The sequence below is a fragment of the Chinchilla lanigera genome, unplaced genomic scaffold (assembly GCF_000276665.1).
Source record: "Chinchilla lanigera isolate Chin_1 unplaced genomic scaffold, ChiLan1.0 scaffold00040, whole genome shotgun sequence".
NCBI classification, from domain to species: Eukaryota; Metazoa; Chordata; class Mammalia; order Rodentia; family Chinchillidae; genus Chinchilla; species Chinchilla lanigera.
This window is the reverse complement of record NW_004955441.1, coordinates 1,400,831-1,423,133: the sequence shown is the minus strand read 5'-3', so window position 1 is coordinate 1,423,133 and position 22,303 is coordinate 1,400,831. Positions and strand designations below refer to the sequence as shown.

At 41.4% G+C, this 22,303-nt stretch overlaps 1 protein-coding gene across 4 annotated transcripts in view; it reads right to left on the bottom strand.

Moving 5' to 3' along the window:
- Positions 1-17,794, bottom strand: part of Ltbp1 (latent transforming growth factor beta binding protein 1) — a 221,329-nt gene extending 203,535 nt beyond the window's left edge. For 2 of the 4 annotated variants that reach the window (XM_013517603.1, XM_013517604.1), the window contains exon 1: positions 17,417-17,794. In XM_013517603.1, coding sequence (XP_013373057.1) covers positions 17,417-17,639 — 223 coding nt within the window. In that variant the 5' untranslated portion in view covers positions 17,640-17,794. The remainder of the gene's footprint in view (positions 1-17,416) is intronic. The other 2 variants (XM_013517601.1, XM_013517602.1) reach the window with 2 other exon arrangements.
- Positions 17,795-22,303: the final 4,509 nt, after the last annotated feature.

Sequence of the window (22,303 nt, the reverse complement as noted above, 5' to 3'; positions counted from 1 at the left end):
CTTCCACAAAGTTGCTCAGATTACCAGATGTAAGAATAGAAAATTGTTCAAACCATTAAAGAGAATAAAAATAATAACTATTAGATAAAACATGAGAGATAATACAGAGTTTCACTAGACAAGATGGTAGGAATTCACCAATGGTTGTTCCATTGCATATTGTTGTCTTCAAATCAGGTGCTCAGATTATCAGATACAAGCATGCAAAACTGGTCAGAACATAAAAAATTTTAAGCATATATATATATATATATATATATATATATATATATATATGCGCCTTCTTTCTTTCTTTCTTTGTTCTTCTGTCCCTCGTCCCAGTTGTTCCTTCCTTTGAGCAATTTCTTTCCCTTTCCTATCATCTATTGTACGTTTTGGGTTTTACTTACTCTTTCACGTTCCTACAACAGGGAGACAATAAGATGTTTACACATGTGGGTCCAATTCATTTCACTTATGAGTATGGTCTCTAGTTGCATCCATTTACCTACAAAAACCTCGAGTTTATCTTTTTTTATAACTGTGTAATACTCCATTGTATAAAAATACATCTTTTTTATCCATTTTTCAGTTGATGGGCATTTGGGTTGTTTCCAAGATTTAGCTATAACAAACTGTGCTGCTATAAACATGGGTGCACATATACTGCTGTGGTATGATGTTTTTAATTCTTCTGGGGAAATAGCTGGGTTAAGTGGGACTTCCAATCCTAGTTTTATGAGGAATCTCCAAACTAATTTCCACAGTGGTTTCACCAATCTACACAGTGGAGTAGGGTTCCTTTGTCCCCAGAGCCACTCCAGCATTTGTTATTGGTTGATTTCTTGATGCTAGCCATTCTTTCTGGGGTGAGATGGAGTCTCAGTGGTTTTTTAATTTGCATTTCTCAAATGACTAATGATGTTGAACATTTTTTTCATGTATTTATTCGCCATTAGTATTTCTTCATCTGAGAAATGTGTATGCATCTCAGATGCTGATTTTTGGATTGGGACTTTGAATTTGGGGGGCCTGATTTTTTTTAATTTTTTATATGTCCTAGGTAGAAGTCCTTTGTCTTAAGGGATAGTTGGCTAAAATTTTTTCCCAGTTTGTGGGTTTTCTTTTTACTCTACTGGTGATTTCTTTTGATGTGCAAAAACTTTTCAATTAGATCCCAGTTGTTGATTTCTTTGAAGTGTTTCCCGTGCAGTTTGGTTTTTGTTCATGAACTCTCTGCCTACTCCTATGTCTTCAAGATTTTTACCTACTTTCTCTTCCAATAGATTTAGTGTTTCTGTTTTAATATTTAGATCTTTAACTCATTTTGACTTTAGTTTAGTGCATGTTGAAAGACATGGGTTTAGTTTCAGTCTTTGGCATGTGGAAAGCCAGTTGATCTTTTATCTCTTATCGGAAACTACACTCAATGTTGTAGTTCAATAAATTTTCACTTTGATGTAATCAAATGTACATTTATAGTAATCAAGCAATGAATAAAACACCTAAAATATGGACACTACTATGCTGATCACATAGCAGTTTTGCAAACTATGCTTTCACTTAGCCCTCATGACAACTCTTCGGAAGTACCTTTCCTATCCCACAGAGGAATAAACAGTTCCCACACACCTGGCAGAGCTCAGAACAAGACCCAGGAACCAGTGAATGGCTTGAGTCAGAGGTGATGGAATGAAGTGAGTCTCGGTGAGACTTCCCAATCACAAAGACAGAAGAGCACAACATTACAATGCTAACTGTGCTCTTCCTCCTGAAAATCCTCGCCAACCTCACCATAGAGATGAACATAATAAGTCAACACCACGCACAAGGTGGCACAGGACCCTGGGATCCTGAGAGATCTACATGAAACCTAACTGTGCAACTCACTTACTTTGTGGCTTTGGACAAATTACTTAACTTCCCTGGCTTAGTTTCCTCATCTATAAAGTGACTGTAAGTATATACCTGATCATTCAGAGTAGTGCTATAAGTCTAAGCTATAATATATACAAGGTACTTAATACAGTGCTGGGGAGATAGAAGGAGATAGTAGTGTTGGTTTCTGCAAAAATGTTTTCTAATATTCTCTATCTGTATGCTATTCATGAAAATTCAAGGTTTAACCTGGTTTCTCACTGGAAATTTGTTGTCTACAACTGAAAAGATACAATAGATGACCTTCAGAAAAAAGAATATGGTACTTTTATTTGATTAACGAAATTCTATCACAAATCAACTTCTATACCGATTGCGTATAAGTGAAAAGAAGCAGACTGACAAATCTGACCGCATAAAAAATCCAAAGTTTCACATGCCCTAAAAAGAAAAAAATAAAATAAATAGCAAAGCCGCTGTACACAATGTTAAAAAAGCAGCAACCCAACAGAGAAGAAAAATAGGTAAATGAGAAGAAAACGGGGGTTATTCTTCCCCCGGGTGCACTTGGCAATGACTGCCTCTATAGTGATAGAGGCAGTCTCATATACTGTTTAAAATGTAAATTAGTTCAACTTTTAAAGTGACTTGGTAAATATCTGTTCAAGTTAAATAAGCACTCTTTGGTGCAGCCATTTTGTGTCTATGAATTTATCCTTAGATATTAACAAACCTACAGTAAGATATTCACTAATCACTTTGCTTGGAGGATAGCAGAATTTGTAAAGGTACATGTCCAACACTTCAGTCTGCTTAAGTAAATTTATAATATATGCCAGAATGGAATATTATGCAACCTTTAAAAGAACAAGGCAGATTTAGTGGCACTGATATGGACTATTAAGTGAACAAAACACAGTATAATACAGTAAATAAAATATATTACTACCTTCCTCAATATATTTACGTATATACCAGTACATCTGGATTCTGGAAGAAAGCGTGGAAGTGGAAACAAGTATCTGCCCCTAAGAGAACTGAGTATTAAGAAGGTAAAAATGTACTGTGCACTCTATATTAGGCCCTTTTCTCCCTTTTAAATCTTGTACCATCTGTCACATGTTCTGAGAAGCTGTGACTTTTAAAAGATGGTGGTACAAATCAACTTTTTAAAAACATCTACCTTTGGATCACTTAACGCTTATTTTAGTGTGAGTTAAGGCACATTTAAATGGGCCAAAATGTGAGGCATTTTAAAACAGAGGCTCTTGACAAAGGTACAGGCAGAGTCTAGAAACCTCCAGTGGAAACCCTGGGGTAGTGAAAGCACGGAACTGGCAGGGAGAGATGCATGACGGGGGCTGTGGCTTCAGGTACAGGGGCAGAAGGAACCCTGGGACCCTGCAGGAGGGAACTGGGCAAACAAAAATCCAGAGTCTCTCTCCCAACTCTCCAGTGTCCTACAGGAAAAGGGAGTCCCTGGTGCCTCTGGGGACAGACAGGGTGGCTCCCCGCTTAGCACTGGCAATTACTGCATTCTGACTGTAGAGAACACTCATGTGTCTGGCTTTTCCTTAACAGCATACGAAGAAATAACTCGAGAAAGCCATGTTAAACTAAGCAAAGGAAGATAACCCTGGGAACTGGCAAGAGATAAATGAACTCAAATATGTACTAGGAAAACTACCTCTTCCATTACTATAAAAACTATTTTCCTTGAGTTTAAAATTGGCTTTTGACTTTCTTCTCCCAGTGAAATGACTTAAATCCTACATCTCAGATTTGTAATCCCTAACCACGCGATGCTGTAGTTTCTAACAAGGCCCCTGCATATTCTATGGCATGCAGGTTCTCATTTCAATTTTTCTTTAAAGCATAAAATAAAACCTCAGCACTCTCCAATGGTACTGGCCCAACCCAACTTCATCCTTTTATCCTGTTCCAAACAAGCTGTGCTTCCTTCAGGCCACCATGGAGTCATTCTGTTTCTGGCCAAATTCTTATGAGAACTTGGATTTTCAAAACTAAGCAAGAAAAGTACAGTCATTTAGGGTAAGTCTGTCCAATGTCTGAAGGCCTCCAGTGTTCTGATCGAACTTGTCAGGCCAATGACACATCAGCACACAATACATCACAGGAGTGAGTGGTATAAAATCTTCCTTTGATTCAAAGTGCAAAGCAGAGCCAAAATAAAAGTACAAAAGGGAACACACTGAACATACTTGGAAATCACAGTAAACATTCTCAGACTACAAATACTAAAGATAGCCTAACCCCATTTACACTTGACTGTGCTCTTCCTAAACAGGCGTTGTACTAACATGAGAACGGAATTTTAGGGTTACCAGGAGATCTCTGAATCTACTCTCTGACCACCTTTTCCAGATGAAGAAAGTAAGACTTACAAGGAGTCTTCCTGAAGAGAGAAAACCAGCACCAGAGCTAAAGATTCACCATCCATATCAGCTATAGACAATGCTGTAATTAAGTGCTTAGCTTGCTGAATGGATATTCCAGTTTTTAAAAAGTCAACCACATCAAACCAATTACAAGAGAACAAAGGAGCTGAATAGGCATTTCTCTGAAGATAAACAAACGGCCACAAAGCACAAGAAAAGAGGCCAAATACCATCCATCATTAAAGAAATCCAAATCAAAGCTATGAGACACACACCCACTAAGGATGGCTATTGCTTTAAAAAAACTGAAGGAAAATAAGGGCAGCCCAGGATGTGGAAAAGCTGAAAGCTCAGAACAACGCCAACATGAAGGTAAAATGAGGAGCCTCTGTGGATACCCTTTGGCAGCTATTCATACAGTTAAACACAGAATTACCACATGATTCAGCAATTCCGCTTGTTAGCACAGGTTGACGATCCTTATCTGAAATGTCCTGGAAGTATTTCACATGGGACAGGTTTTTGATTTGGGAATGGAGGCATAGATTTTATCGATTGAGCATCTGTCCCTAATCCAAAAATCTGAAATGTTCCAAAACTTAAAGCTTTTTGAATGTCACACTGGTGATCAAGAAATCTCAGGCTCTGGAGCATTTCAGATTAGAGATGTTCCACCTGTATGTAGCTAAAGAACTTCAAAGGAGGGACTCGTATATTTGTGTACCGATGTTCATAGCAGCATTATTTATAATAGTCAAAAGGTGGGAACAATCCAAATGTCCATCGAAAGATAAATAGAAAGTAGTATATTCATACAACAGATTAATCAGCCTTAAAAATTAAAAAAAGCTCTACAATATAAATGAACTTTGAAAACTTTGTATATGCTGTCAAATTAGTTAGCTACAAAAAGATGGATATTATATGATTCTACTTCTATAAAGCACCAAGAATACCCAAGTTCCTAAGAAGCAGAAAGCAGAAGAGAGGTTTCCAAGAACTGAAGGAGGGAGGACTGGAGAGTTAGTTGTTTAATGGGTATAGAGTTTGACGTAAACGATGAAAAGTTCTATAAATGGATGGCGATGGTGGCTTGTAGCACATTTAGAATGTACTCAAAGCCACTGAAATGTACACTTTAAAATGATAAATCTCATTTTATGTATGTTTAACCAACTTAAAAAGAGAACTGAAAAAGAACAGCAATGTGAATTATAGGCCTAGGTCTCTGGAAGATAAGTAATAAAATATAATTTCCGTCATATTTATGGAATTGAGAACAGCCATTTCATTCAATAAAAAAGAAAAGTACAAAAGAAACAACCGTGAAAATCCCAAGTTTCCTGAACAAGAGGACAAAACATCAGGGAAAACTCCTTGGAGGGGTTATGAGCAGGTGAGTACAATGTCCTTTCTTTGCTCTCGAGGGCGGATTCTCAGTTCAAAAGCAAATGCCATAGTAAGAACATCACTGCCCCGGTTAATCTAGAGTGTTTGGGCCACAAAGAGGTTTTTCTTTACTCAACAAGTTGAAAGGCAGACTCTGGATGTTTGGAGAGTTTTATCTTTCAAACTTGGCAAAGTGACCCTTCAGGCAGCATGTGTGAAGACGGTTGGGTCAGAAATAACAAATCTGCATCCTTCCCAAGGTGCTACGTTTCTTTGAACGTGAGACAACGCTATCATTCAAATAAACACACTCAGCATTCTCTCCTTTTGCAACAGCCATAGCTCGGACACCACATCGCACAGCGGGTGTCCACAGTAGCAATGGTTAGTGCTGGAAGTCATTTCTGTTACACATACATTTCTGAGACCTCCAAAAGGTGTTTCCTGCCATAAGTCTTTTCTCATTTGTTTTTATTTCAGTTTCCACAGAGACCTCAGAATAAAAGATCAATCCAGGTGGCTTACTGGTCACCCTAAGATATCCCTAAACAGCTCACTCCTTTCTTGCTCTGAAATCAAAGGTGATAGTCTCATGTAAATCAAATCTCCGGGAGCCCAGGCCCAGTTGATCAGGTCACACATGCAACAGAGGCTGAAGGGAAGCTGGGAGTTTGAGGCCCAGCACCATCACAGAAGAAATACATCTGTGACAAGATGCTGGAAGTTTCATCTAGGTAATAATCTTGACACTAAGAAGGGACCTGGACAAAATGTTAGAGAGAGGGTCTAAGATGTCTGCATAGAAAAAACAGAAATCCTTACAGCAGTGTTTCTAAACTTTAGCAATCACATTTTCAGCCAAACTAATTTTTCACTGTAGGAGATATTCTGTGCATTTTAAGATGTTTATATCCTTGGCCTCTACCCAGTGGATGTTAGGAGCACCCTTCTCCCCCCACCCTAGTCTGGACAACCAAAAATGTGTCTTGGTGTTAGCAAATGTTTCTCCCATGAGGGAGAGCAGAAAAATTCCCTGGATTGAGAACTGTTACTATACGGACAATTTTTATCCTTCATGTCTGCACTATGGGTGTGAACTGGCTATTTTAGACTAACAGAAAGACTCTGACAATGTAGACCCCGCCCAGCCCTACTGAATCAGAATCTGAATTTTAACAAGCTCTGTAGTAGTTCCCATGGACATTGAAGGGTGAGGAGTACTGGGACTACAGGTTTGCCATTAGAACTTTGTGTAACAATTGCTGCAATGTTTGTTTTCAAGTTACACATATCCAAAGAATGCCCAGAAATTAGGACTGAAGGGACCTAGGGTATAAGTTGGGCACCTGTACTTTTTATGCAATGCTATTCTGTGATGTAACAAGAGCAGGGAGCCTCTAATTCAGGGATTGAAGAAGTCAGGCATTTGAGTCAGAGCTCCTAGCCACTGCCCTACCCTGAAAACCTTGTTAAACAGGTAAGCTCACTTCATTTGATGAAGCCTCTGAGACCCTTCCTTAAAAACACACAATTGGCTACAACCTTCTCTTTTTAAGCTATAAAGAATCCCATTCAAATAATCAAAAAGGACCACAACAGCATAGCCTGGGAAGACACGCAAATCGAGACAGGTTGAAAAGATGCTGGAAGTCTCCAATTTGAACCCTGGCCCTGTCCACCTGGGCTATGTCAGCATGACTCAACACTGACTTCTCAGAAGGGCTTGTTGTTTGTGAATGAAGATGAAAGAAACCATTCAGCAGCCACCACCAGATTGTTAGGTTTTCTTGTCTAGATTTTGTCTTGAGGGAAGAGCAGCGCCTGATTTAAATCAGACCTTAACTTAGCTGCTGTTATTGCTGAATACCCAAATACTCCCAGCAAGCCACCATCGCAGCAGATCAAATTCCAAATAACCCACTAGAACTGAGACCACAGCCCGGCATCCAAGCTGACTTCTAGGATCAGCTATGAAGCAAATTGGACACTATTAGTCCCTGGTGCAGCATGTTTTTAAGAGTTAATTTCCTTAAATGAGATCCCTCAGAATTCCAAAATTTTCAAGTAACTGCCAGGTAAAAGAAATACTTCTTCTGGCAGAAAACGGTCTATAATATGATGGAGTTTGACAGAAGGGAAATGATAATTACCGTATGAACGGCAGAGTCACAAGTCTTTTACCAAATAAGGTTATGATTTTTGCAGTGAGTGTATTTTAATAAAAGGATATTTTCAGCCTGAAGAGTTCTGCTTCTTTCTGGAAAATGGTATATAATACAAAGTAAATTTTGCTTAATATAAATTTATTTACCAAGTATACAACTTTAGCTTGAATGTTCTTTTATTTTTTTCTTTTCCACACAATGTCATGGTTTTCTGGGCACATTATGGGATTCTCAGATGTTTCTAATTACCCTCTGTGTACACCCAATAAAACAGCTGGCTCAAGATGTTATTAATACCACAAGAAGATCCAGAGGACTCATAAATCACCCTTTCTTCAGAAAGGGACAATGCAGTGGCAAAAAGCGACATATTTTAATCTTGCTAAATAAGATTTAGGCTAAGAATGTTCTAGTACATTTCCTAATTTGCCAAGAAAAGGGCAGTGGTCCTCTTTCATTTCTCTCTTCCCTCCTCCAGGGAAAATGTGATCAAATTTAGGATGAGTTTTTGTAGCAGGAAAACTTAGAAAGTCTCCGTAATCCAGAACAAATTCTTATGGAATCTGATGGGCATCTGAAGTTTGTCTAGAGTGAAAAAATCTCTCACTGTAGCATAAAGTTGTTGTTTGTCGTCCCCCCACCCCCAGAGTCAAGCGAGATGCCAACACAGCAGCTGGGCCAATTTTTTAGTAATTATTGCAAAAGTCTAAATTCAAGATAATGAAGTTAAGCGGTACACCGTTTCTTAAACCCACACCCTTCAACTAAAATAGAAAATCAAGTTTTAGTAAGCGGATCAGGAACAGCACCACACTGAATTAGCAAATGGAAGGGTATCTGGCCCTTCTACTCTCTTTATTTGTGATATAACTTGGAGAACAAATCTCAAGCGTCCTCACTCACTCTATCCCTCTCCATTTGGTAGTTATTTTATTTTCCTGGACTGGTTCGCAGGAAGACAATTGTGTGGCTGCCCTCAAAAACATTTTCACATCAGCCGTGATGTCAGTTCCAGGACGTTTTTCCAACAATCCACAAATTCATTATTTCTTCTCCACTTGGAAAAAATCTATGTATACCTTGATAGTTAAAAGTTGGTGCAAATATCTGACCTAATAGATGTAAAATTCAGCCTGGCTCCTTTGCCAATAAATGCTCTATGTATATACTGTATCTCAGAAATGTGATTACAGTATCTGCTCTGTATTCAGCTTCCTTAACTCTACTCTACCCTAAGAGCCCCGAGGTAAGTTACTGGACTGCCAGCAGAGTGAAGAGCACAAAGCAAGACCCAATGTCATTATCATTCATTACTAGAGATGCCCCCATCTATTCAGGCTGATTACTTTTCCTTCTGACCACAGCTTTGGGTGCCAAAATGCATTATCCTGTTAAATACTGTCTCCGTTGCCAGTAAACTCAAGCCAAATACAAGAGATTCCTGTGTAAGCAAGTGAACACCTCAGGAGGAGCATCTGACCAATAGGAGAGAAGACACGGTGCTACACTGTCATTCTGGCCACGTGATTAGGATTCTGGATGGTATTCTGTACAAAGTCAAAGCTGCCCGGGGCAAGCCTAAAAGCAAAGAGCCTTCTGTGAGAGGACCAAAGTGAAGGAATGGCAGGAACATCCTCCTGGCTCTCTTGGTGCTGTCGTGTTCTTGGGATTGGTACCTGCAGGTACGGTTGTCTCTGGGGGACAAACGGTGCAGACCCTGTCCACCCTCCAAGAGCCATACGCAACACACTGTACACCAAGCCTGCACTATATAGTACAGGAGACAGACCTTGTGAATCAGGAGGATGTATCATGTTCAGAAAAAGATAAGGGTCATCAAAGCAATGCAAGAAGCCCCATACACCGGCAGCCTGCTCCCTCTGGGAAGCCTCAGGACAGCTCTCCAAGGAAGTTTAGTGCTTATCCCATTCATTTTACCAGCATAGAAGCTGAGAATTTCACCCGAGGTGAAACTGCCAGCATGGGTCCCACGGCTGGTCCACAGTACACCTGAGCCAGACCACCAGGGGTCAAATGACATAGGGACGGCTGGAGGTTCAAAAGGAAAGGAAAACACAGCACAGCTTCCTTAAAAGACTGTCAATATGTCAAATGATGCAGGAGTGGGAAGCTGGGGTACCATGCTGCAGAAACAGCTGTACTAAGGGTGTGGAAGTCTGCTTTTCCCAGAGGAGAAGGAACCTACTACCACATGAAGTGCTACAGCAAGCCTTTTTTCATGTATCTTGTGGTCAGGAAAACATCCTTTCCTGTGCCCCTAAAGTCTAAAAAGACTTCACAGTTATTTCACTTCCGTTACTCTACTTACCTGAGAATTACTGATCTGCATGAGGAGAGGTCTCCGCATGCCCCCATGACACAGGCACCAGCAGCACAATTCACTGTCAACCAAAACCACATCAAGCACCTCCACAGTGAGCACGGTGCTGGATCAAGGGACACCAAGATATAAGAGGTAGGTCCTTGTCCCCAAGCACTTGAGAGCACAGTCAAGACACACACACAGCAACAAATAAGAGGAACAAAGCTTTGTAGCACGATCGTCACTTGGCTCAGCCCTGAAAATGAAGTGGCTGACAGCCCGGGCCGGCTGGGTGGGGAGAGGAAGCATTGTGAATAGAGGCACGGAGGGCCCGGGGAACAGGGGACCTCTGGCATCGCCACAGCTCAGTTTGGCAAAACTAGAGAACTGTAAGGATGGAGGAAGGGGCACAGCCAAAGTAAAGGCGGGGAGTCAGGCAGCAGCAGAATCCCGGAAGGCCCCAGACACGACACCAGGCAGTGTGGACTTTCCCAAAGAGCATTCCATACTCCCAAGCTGACAGGCCAGGAAAGAACACACACTTTGTGATACTGCATTACAGACTCCAAGGCAATCTGAAAGGTTATTTATACCAGGGCAGGGCAGCACAACCCCTGAAGGAGCCCAGCCACCCCTGTGAGACAGGCCAGGCCTCCCTGAGGAGAAACAATCCATCACACGTGTGTTTCTCACCGCCTAGCAAGCTGCTGGGCCCTCTCTTACCTAAGGTCACTTTTTATGGAACTGTCCTGGCTGCCAACATGTCTTCTCACACACACTCAGAAGTCCCCCGTCACCTCACCACGGGCACTTTCCTCCACCAAAAGGTCCTCATTCTCTCTGCATTTTAGTTCTTAGGATCAACCTGACTTTCTTCATTGCAGCTAACCCTGGAAGCCATCTTATTTTATGAAAAGCAAGCTCTGCACCAAACTCACATCATCTGTCTCAATAAAAGAATGCTGGAGAGAGACGCAACAGAGTTTTGGTCATTTTTTTTATACTGAAAACCTTTAACTTTTCATTGTAAATCGCCAAGACTCCTTCTGCAGCAATTCCAGAACCACTGTTTTCCACCTAGAGGATAAGACTTGCTTGCCTCTATCCTCTGGGAACAAGGCTCTTATGCAAATATATTATTAATAAAATTCCCTGACACCACACGGGTGGATGAAACCCAGCGCTGGGAGAGTCCGAATGAAAGCCGCGAACACCACCTTCATGGCTACACAGTGTAGACAGAGTAAAAAGCACAGCTGCGTCAGATGACGACGTTCCGATGCGCCCTCACGGAGCTCCCTCCTCGCGCCATCCAGGGCTCTGCTCCAACGTCTTCTCACCAGAGAGGCCTCCTCGGGCTGTCAGAGTGGCACACCAGGTTTCCCGCCCCCACTTTATTTCCTTCATAGCATTTATCACTACTGGACATTATTTCACGTATGTTTCTCACGGTATATTTTTGACATGATATACTTGATACAGTATCTACGCATACTATATGTATTTCTAATATTTTATTCCCAATGATGGTGAAATACATTTAGCATAAAGGTGACCAACCTAACCCCCTGTGAATACACAGTTCATTAGTCTTAGGGACATTCATACTGCTGCACATCCAGTCTTCCTTTTTCATCTTGCAAAACTGAAACTCTACTTGCACTACACAACACCCCTCTCTTCTGTCCCCCCTCTAAGCCCTGGCACTCACCATTCTACTTTAGATCTCCATGAATTTCACTGGGTACCTCATAGAAATAAGATCATACAGTATCTGTCTTGTTGTAACTGGCTTATTTCACTCAGCATAAAGTCTATAAAGTTCATCTATTTTGTAGGTATATTATTTTTTAATGTTGCAAGAGGGTCAAGACTTCTGTTTTGTTCATTCCTGTCACTCTAATGCCTAATCCATATATATGCTCCGTAATGGTGTTAAGTGAATGAATCATCTAACATGAGCCCTTTAGCAGTGTTCTACAGTTTAAATAAAATTAAAATCAAAACATTATGACATTTATTCAGTATTAGAAAAATAACTTGATAAGACGAAATAGATTTGGAGATAGCTTCTTTGACAAGGTTTTAGGCATCCTAAATTGCCCACATGAAAGGCAACCACTTCCTTTAGTACTTTATGTTGAATTATTATGTAGAAATACAAACTGTACCTTTAAAATGCACTGAGGGCTCCTTGGCATTTTCAGTGATTTCCATGCTGGGTAACCATCAGGGGCCCAGTGACAATTGGCAAACATTCATGAACAACTCAGTATTTGAACAAAGGAAAAAACCTAAAAGCTTCCCCCACCTTGAACTGGTCAATGTCAGTTTATTTAAAGCCTCGTAGAGAGGGAGTATTCTTCCCTCCTTGTGAGAAGAACCTACAGAAGGAGTTTAGCCATGGCAGTAAGATGGTTTTGTGAGACAGATGGGGAGATTTCCAGGGCAGAGCATCAAGCAAACCTCAGAACAGCTGAAGGAAGACGAAAGTCACCATTCATTCAGATACTTCGCCCCTGAAGCACTACTTTCCCTCCTAAAACATTGTCTCTCTTTGTCAAAATGATCGATATCTACATCTCCTTCTCGGAGAACTTTATTTGTTTTTGTTTTTTTGGGTTTTTTTTTGGTTTTTCTCCAGTACCAGGCACCGAACTCACGACCTTGCGCTTGCCAGGCAGGCGCTTTTGCCACTGAGCTAAATCCCCAGCCCCCTCGGAGAACTTTATTAGCAGGTTCTGAAAGAGTAAAACCCAAATTTCTAAGCCTGACATTCAAAGTGCTATGCAGCCTTCCCTGGCGTATGCCCCCCAACATGTCATCTATTATTAAGTGAAACCATTCCCACTTTCCAGAAACCACTTGTGTTTTCTTGATTCCGTGACCAATTCTACCAGGTTAATTCTTCCATGTAATTTTTGCCTCCCTCCTCCCCTGTCTTCCATCCATCTTTATTTTGGGACTTCCCACGTTTGAAGCTCCACTGCTCCACCAGTCAACAATCAGGCAGTACGCTTTTACTCGGGATGGAGCAGCAAGCTTAGCAGTTGGGACAGCATGTTGGACAGACAAAGTGAAAGTGCTACCTGCCATCTCTTTCCACTCAAGCATCCTCCCTCGGATGCAGCATCTCCCCTCTGGGCTCCTGCTAGGTGCTTTTTACCTGGATTTAGGATTATTTATGTGTACTCTTCATCATCCCCTCAAAGCATAAGCTTGTAAAAGGCAGCCTTAGGATTTGTTTATCATGCAAACTACAGCACCATGTTTCATACATAATCACTTACTGTGAGTATCTGCTCATAGGCGGTATCATGAGACAGCTGAAAGTGCCATGACACTCATGTAAGAAAAGCTTATTGTCACCTTTAATCAAGTCCTGAAAGCCTCAGGTGTCATATTTGCAAATTATAGACACTACCACCGACCTCTCTCAACAAAGGAAATAACGTATGGAAACATAGCTTGTAAATTGTCGAATATATTTTTGTAATTATTCAATTAGTGCTCAGGGAACATGGGTCTTTCACAGCTCCCTCAGAGAAAGCAGCATCTTACAAACCAAGTACGTTATTTTAGCAGTCACGACTGCTTTCCAATGTCTCTACCAAAAAGTTATGCCTAGTGACAGGATTTCTGACTGTGAATTTTTCTAGCTGTGACAACGTGAATGCTTATGTTTTGGTTAAAGGAAATTTAGACTTCACAAACCAAACTCCCAGAAGGTCATCTCATTATCTCTCTAGGCAATGTTAAGAATCCATTAAAACAACAGCGGTGAACCTGCTGGCTCACCCATCAAGGGGGGATGTTTCCATTTTTTTTAAGGCAGGGGTTTCAGGAAACAGGAAGGCAAAGTGCAGACTGTTGGAGGAAAAAAAAAAGTCATTTTAATTAGAAATCTATTACACAGGCAACTCACTCAATGTAAATACTTTGTGCACCATATCAGCATCACCATTCATAAAAATAAGCTTACTCTGGAAGAATAATTCCCTTAGCTATCACCTTCACTGGGGCCTTACGAGAAGAGCTTCACTAAATGGAAATTCTGCTTACTATTTTCTTCCACTGAACTCAAGAACAGTGACTACTAGGCTTAACATCCCTGGACCAAGCACCTGCCATCCCTCAGATCTGAACAGCCAGACTTATAGTCACCACAGAGCAGAACAACAACAGAGAAGAAACACGGATGACGGAGGGATGTAGTCCACGTGCCTGCTCCAGAACAACCCCGTGTGTCTATTTCTACCTCCACGGGCTGGATGAGGTAATCTGGGCCCAGTGAGGGCACAGAACCAAGCATGCCTATGGCTATAATGAAGGCAGGACTCAAACCCACATGGACTTGGTGTCACTGTCCGTATCTCTCTTTCGCATACCATCCAGTCTTCTCAGAAGACGCAGCTCTAGGAGGCCTTCACAATCTCCCTATGCATGGCAGTCCAGAGGACTTAAGTGCACAGGTGACAAAAGAAGACCTAGGGTCTCATCTTAGCTAAGTGACTAGAACCAGTTCACTTACCCTCTTTGCCTAAATTTCCTTACTGATATTCCTTCAAAACAAATGTAAATCACCATGCAAGCATTCAAAATTATTTCTGGGGTTCTAATTATCTAAATGAATCATTAAGGTGCCTTAATTAAGAAATGCACATGGTTTTTCTTATATTATCTCGACTCCTCAGAGCAGGAGTCCACACACCATAGAACTCAAGTCACAGGTAGCCAGTGACTGTTCTGGTACCATAGAGCCCCCAGTCTTGTACTGCCGGCCTCCGACCTTGCTGTGACAGACAGGCAAGTCACTGCAACAGAGACCAGGGCCCTCAAAGTCCAATGTATAAGCTCTCTACTTCTTTACCAAACAGTTTGCCCGCCCCCACCTTTTAGAACTCTTAAATATCAGAGGCCAAAGACATCTGCTAGCAAGTCCTGACAATCTGAATTTTCCTCAAACCACACTATTTTCCACATTCATCTTATTTTTCAAAAGATTTAATATACTATCATTATTAGAGAAAATGAATTAGAAAACTACCCTTTGTGACTAATAAAATGATACTGAAGTCCTAAAGAAGATATATCTATGCAAATGAACTCTATTACTGTTTGTACTTTTGAAGAATCAGAATCTAATTTCTACAAAATCATCCTTCTTCAATAAAGAAAATTATAAAACTTGTCCCTCAAATTATCTAATATTTGAACTAAAATGTAAATAGGAGAGGGAAACAGCTCATGATATAAGTGAATTATTTCCCATGATTTCCAGAGTATAACTACAGACTACAGGCCATTTTTAAGCATTTTAAAAATTGAACGACTGTACTCTTCCAGTTCTTTTGTGGAGGGTTAGATTCTGATTTTGAAATGCTTTTTTGTGAATAATTTTGCTCCACTTTGTATTTTGAATAGGCTATGTGTATTTTGTTCCTAAACATCTGGTTAAATGCCAGAAAGGAAAGTGTGCTGCGTGTTTTAACAAGCAGATTTCCTGTTTCTCAAAGCCTTCAAATATTTAGTTTCAACACGAACACACTGTAAGCCAAAAAATTACCACCCGTTTGATTACTTTATCATTGCTACCGTACAGATTCGCCGCAGACGCAAACAGGAGTGACGTCACTGTTGGTGACAGAGGAGGGAAACGGTACTAAGGAAGGCACCCGAGAAAAGAAAAGCAGAAAAAGCCATGAAGCCCAGAATAATACACTGAGAAGTGTCCCCTTTCTTTCCTCTTCTTGTCTACAGCTCTCAAAAAATTAAACAAGGCCAGAAAAAAAAATTACTTATTGCTGATAAAAAGCCACACGATTTCAGAGGTGGACTGAATTTCAGAGGTCACTAGATAATCCCATTATTTTATGGATGAGAAAAGTCAAGGCCCAGAAATACTACCTGGCACGGCCGGTGGATTATTAGCTAGTTAGGAGCAGGATCGGGACCTGAGACCAGTTTCCTGATCCTTAGTTCAACACACTTCCCATTAGACTGGGCTCCCTGCCCTGCTATGCGTCATGTGCCATTTGGCACCAAACAACTAAAATTCTTCTTAAAATATGCCCGAAGTACCCCTATCATAGCCAGGAAAGTTACCATACTCTTTTAAATTGTATCTATGAGCATATGTTGTTTTTTTTTTTCCCCCCCAAATACAGACTATTAAGAATACTGCTTCGACCTCATATGGATCGGGAGTCACAATAAAATAACCATAGAGCTAATAAGGACTTCAAGCTGCCCTTTTAGTTTGCCTTGATGGAAATCAGTTTGAAAGAGACACGCTCTTTCCTACACTCCCCCTTAGACACACACTCCCAAGACTAAACAGCAATATTCCATAAAAAGACCAGATCTAGCCAGTGTTATTATCTGTCTGACATTTGGGTTATTCTTGTGAGTAACTCATAAAGTAACGTGGGTGTCTGTGATTATTTGAGTACGCATGGCAAACCATAATTGGTCAAAAAAGTAATAAAAGGCCGTTTTTCTGTGACAAAAATACTGTATTGCATGACAACATAGCACTATAACAGCTTTCAGTAGACCACAATACTTTCTCCATTTCCAAAAAGTAAAAAAGAAACAAAAAATTAAAAAAGAAGCAGAAAGCCTCCCTTTCCAGTCAGAAGTACTAATTCATATTTAAAGTTTTTGAATGCTTGCAGTAACACACCAGTCTATCTTCCCCTAAACTCATCTTATATATCAACTTATAATTCAGCCTCAGGATACAGAACAAAAACGTGGCAAAAGATGCAGGTCTATATCCTTTTCTACAACTAAGGCACAGGTTTTTGACAAGTTTTAGAGATTTTTTTTTTTTAAAGATCCTGGTGATTTATATGATGAAGTTTTAAATTTCATCACAGCCTTCCAAACTGTATAACATGAGTTAAATCTAATGCAAATGTTATACATCAATGTGGGCTGATCAAATCAGAAGCTGACCATATATACAATGTAGTATATGCATTAGAGTCTCCATCTAAAACTTATCTCTCCTGCCTTGCTATATACATTCCCCTCACCACGGCTGGGGAAATGCTAAGCAGTAAAGGGAAATATTCTAGTTGCAATTTCTCTAAGAAACTAAAAGGAGGTTTTAAATTATTCTGAAAGTCATTTAAAAGATGTCTTGAGAGCAGCACATTTGTACTCATAGACAGAGACCCATTCAAGCAGAGAGCAGTGTGAATGGAAGGGTGTCTAAGTGCTACAGTCTCACAAAGTTCTAGCCCGTGAGGACAGTTAGGGACCGTGGAGGAACTCACCCACTCGGAAGTTCGTGGCTGTCAGGGTGTCAGCAGCATGACCATTCTCACTAATGAGAGTGGTGGTGTTCCCCTTCTCGCAGCTGTTCTGACAGCTGCCCTTGGTGCAGGTCACTTTACAGATGCTCGGAGTAAAGACCACCTTGATGCGGCCAGTGTGGTTACTCACTAGGAGCGGAGGCAGGGAGAAAAAGAACAACAAACACATCAGCTTAGTATCCATGAACTTGTCCTGAAAGGTTTCAAAAAAAAAAAAAAATGCAAAGAAAAGAAAGGAACAAGAAGGGAAAAGAGAGAGCCCACAACCCGACAGGTTTAAGAAGAGGGAAGTCTTTAGTGCTCGCTGCTCTGTATCCAGTGGCGTCTCTGAAACAGGAGTGGGAAGCTCAGCAAACAGAACTCTGGGATGCACTCCAAAACCACATTTGAAGTCGAGTCACTGGAGTGGGATTACTAACCACAATGCTGCACTCTATTCACGGGCAGACAAAGAGCAACACGGAGGGCACGACAGATTAAAGAGCCAACCCTGACAGGCAGATGTAATGCAAAGAGGTTGGCCACGCACCTAGTGGTGAATAAACTCTTGTGTCCTCAACTTGCATACTTTCCTTGTTTCTCCACTTATTAAGTCACTATTTGCAGCCCGACCCCTGGAAATGTTTTAGGCATGCGGCATGTCTGAAAACATCTGTCTCAAATCTCCTGGCACTCTCAGCTGAAGTGATCAAATCCTGTGACGCAGCTGCAGGAGCCCATTTCTTTTTCACGACTCCAGGGCATTATTTCTCCATAAGAACCTATGCAACGTATATTTTGTTTTACTGTGCAGAGGGCCTGGATTACAGGGATGGAGGGTTACTGCTAATAAAATACCATCCTTAAGCGCTCATGATTGCTACTCACAGAGCACCTGAGGCAGGTGTTGCCCTGATTCACAAGACTCTCTCTTAAAAACCAAATGCTATAATCTGACCATAGAGCCGAAGCAGCCAAGAATCACCAAGTGGGAACTAAACTAAAAATATGTTATGGCTTATAATTCTGGTTCAACCCTGGGGTGATTTGGGGCATGTCATTTCACATTTGTCTAAAACATGAGTTGAGCTGATGTTTCCAGTTGTAACTTTCAAAGTCTCTCTCAAGGGTCAGCAAGCTACAGCCCAAGAGACAAACCTGGCCCACTGCTTGTTTCTTTTAATAAAGTTTTATTGAAACACAGTCACACACATCATTTATACATTGTCTCTGGCTGTTTTTGTGCTGTGACAGCATAACAGAGTTGCACAGGGATCCTATGACCTCACTCAGACCTGCCCTTCAAAGCCGTCTCCCAACTAAACTCTGGCAGACAGCAGTATAGAAAACCTGTTTTGACTTCTACACATGTGATACACCCCTGGCCAGGTCTTTCCTCTTTCCTGGAATCCGGGCAGAAAGCAAAGATGTTAGCAGCAGCTGAAGAGAGACAGTTTGTTCCCAAGGCTTTAAGTCTGGTGAGAAGCAGTGCCCAGCTTGCTCTACTGTTAACTGCAGTGGCCAAAGGGGACAGAGGTCCCAGGTCAGCCTTTCCCCCACCATCTCTGCCCACCAGAAAAGCTCTTCCCCTCCGCAGTGTTTTGGTTTGACCAGTATTGTATTTTCAGAAAATCATCCAAGATGCATCTAGAGACTCACAACACATTAAAATCTGAGCTTACAAACAGAACTTTAAAATTAACCAAAAAAGCCATTAGAATTTTAAGGCTGGTACTTTGAGGTTTTGTTACATGATCATCTTTTATCCAATGCTCGCATCCCAGGTATCAAGCAGTCAGCTAGCATTTATTTGCACATCTCTCATGGCAGGGAACTCATTACCACTAAGCACATTTAAGGAACGGGAAGCTCCTAACAAGCGCGTTCTGTCTGGAACTAAAATTTGTTCTCACAGTAACTTGAGCCCATCAACCTTAATGAGATCCCCTAGTCTCACCATCCAATGCTTCTCCCACACGATGGCCTTTCAAACATGCAAAGACACCAGCCACACACCCAAAGAATGCTGAAGTTAGGAGAATTTAAAGCCAGCAACTGGCTGGCCCTTTAAAATGGCTCCTCCAAGAGGCAAAAGCTCTTGTTTTTTCAAGAAGGCTTCTCCTAACCCCAGTGATTTGGGGTGTTTTTTCTGTTTCTTTGTTTTTGTCTTTGATGGTTCTGAGGACTGAACCCAGGGCCTTGCACATTCTCCCAGTGGTTCTGAGACTGGAGATGAAGACCAGCGATCTGAGGGAGAGAGAGTACAGTATTCGAATGGCCAAGCCAGCCTTCTAGCACCTTGCAAAAAGACATTGGCTGGGAAGATACTCCCAAAGCTCTATGTCAGGGGTTCCTGAAGTTTTTCTATAAAGGGCAGCACAGTAAATACTCTAGGACTTCAGGTCAAAGGGCCACCAGTACAACCATTCAACCTTGCTGTGGTCACTGGAAAGCAACCTGTCAAAATACAATATGCAAATGATGGGTGTGGCTGCATTCCACTGAAATTTAGAAACACAGGTTTGCTACCCACTGCTTTAGATGCTTGTATGACATTTCAAGTTACCTAGGTGTCTACTTTAGAAATTCCCAAAAGAGGGGCTGGGGATTTAGCTCAGCGGCAAAAGCGCCTGCCTGGCAAGTGCAAGGTCGGGAGTTCGGTTCCCGGTACCGGAGAAAAACCAAAAAAAAAACTAGAACAACCAAAAGATACAATATTGATTGATTCCACAAGGGTACAAAATGCACCTGGTTTGTCTTCTTCACAGTAGCACAAACAAATCAACCTGAGCACTACGCGGCCATACCATACTTAGCAAGTATCCGGAGGGTGCCTGGTGTGTGCAAATGTGGGAACTCCAAGAGAGAAAAGAGACAACATCTTCCTACTTCAGAAGACTATAACTATTTCTTCTGGCTCTTGATACAATAATGAAATTAAAAACCATGTGCCAACTATTTTGTCTTCTCTGGCATTAGCCTGTAGTACCAGCAGCTGCCGGGCAAATGCCCAGTCACCTAAATTATGCTCACTTAGGCAAACGGAGACATCCAAGGAAAGCAAGCACTTAATCATGATTCCCATTTCATCTAGCAGCTACAGTAGTTACTTTATAGGCATTTGAGTTTCTCCAGGCCTATTGTTTTTAAAAACTTACAATTTCTTTGCCAAAAAAAAAAAACCTTTTTTTTCCTCTTGGCCTGGAATCATTTGGATTTTGAAAAGGCAGAGACAGTTTTATGTGACTTAATTCTGATTTTTACAATGTTCACATCTTCTTGGAAGCAGAAGATACATTTTACTTCATATTTTCCCTTGTGTTTTATAATCACTCCGCTATACAGTAATCTCTTTCTAAAACAGACACCTGTATTTCCCAATGGTCTTCTTGCCTCTTCGCGAAGCATTTAAATTCTTGATAATTAGCTTTAGGGCTTCTTCATCAATCTTTTGAAAATCACAGTGAAAAACTATGTTGACACAAAACTGTCACTCAGAGCTCTAATGGGATTTCCATAAATATCAACTGGATTAGAAAGTACATTCTTCCTACTTCTTAAAATCATTTCAACTTATCTAGAGTAAAAAAGCTGACGTTTTAGAATACTGTACAAAAACACGAAGGTCCACTGCTCTGAGCTTCCAATTCCCCCCAAGGGACAGGCTGAAGGCAACACTAGTCATCTTTCAAGAGTTTAGCAGGAAGGTCCAGGATGCAGTCAGTGCTGGAGCCCTTGCCTACTATGTACATAGCCCTGAGTTCAATTCCCAGTCCACCACCACACACAAACCTTAGGGTAGTAATTCACAAACATTAGACGTAAACTCTCTAGAGGCCAGTGGTCTATGTGGGCATCTTCCTTAAAGGCCTTTGAATGAGTTAATACTCAAGGATCTTCGGGGGTCTTGTATATAGTACCCAGTAAGCATAGAGTAAAGGACACAAGGTGTCCGTAAGATGAGGGTGGCTGCCGAGCCTCAGAGACCCAGGAGTCACAGCATGCTGGAGCACATTCTCATTTAAGGCTCAGATTCACAGTAAGGAACCCAGTCCAGGACTAGGCCTCCAGGACTAGGGGACTGATCAGGGATAACAAGTCAGATGCAAAAGTTGGGCCAATCAAGAGTTAACAGGGAGAGCACTAGACAGCTTCTTACGCCTGGTCTCCCCGAAAGAAGAAAGTGTAAGTTTTAGATCTTCATAGGTAAATCAGCCCTGGAAATCTCAAGCAAGCACTTATAAACCTTAGGCTTTAGAGGTCTTGGCTAGAAACACAGATTGCCTTGGGCCATGCAGCACCTCCACCAGGCCTCCTAGTCCGTCAGTCAAAGACACTCGAGAGTCAACATCCTGTCTGCAGCTTCTGCCAGACCCTGTGTGAATTTATACCTCCAAGAAGAGGCACTGGCACACGGCTTAAAACAAACCACAGATATTCAGAGTGAATGGTGAAAGGGATGGGACTAAAGCTGATACCATCCCAAGATTTAAAGAAAAAAAAAAAGTTTTCATTTCTGCAGCACCGTCCTTAACAAAAAATTCAAAAATGTGAAAATTATTCTTGACAAATGCATTGCAGTCTAGAAAAAACTACAGTTGCCATCTTTCAGTCATTAGACCAAGACATGACCAAAGCAAAGGCAGCCAAAGAAATAAATAGAACAAGTTCAAGACTCACATCACATGTCACGAATAAACAGTCTCCAGCATTCACCCCGTTTGCTCCGCTAGCATATTAGCATTCCTCCAGCTTAAACAGCAGGAACCAACCAGCCAGGCGATGTCCCCTGAGAAGGGTCAGCCTCTCTGTGGGGAAAGCCATCACCCTGCCCGTTAACTGGGGCTTGCACAAAGAGACCTAGGCTGA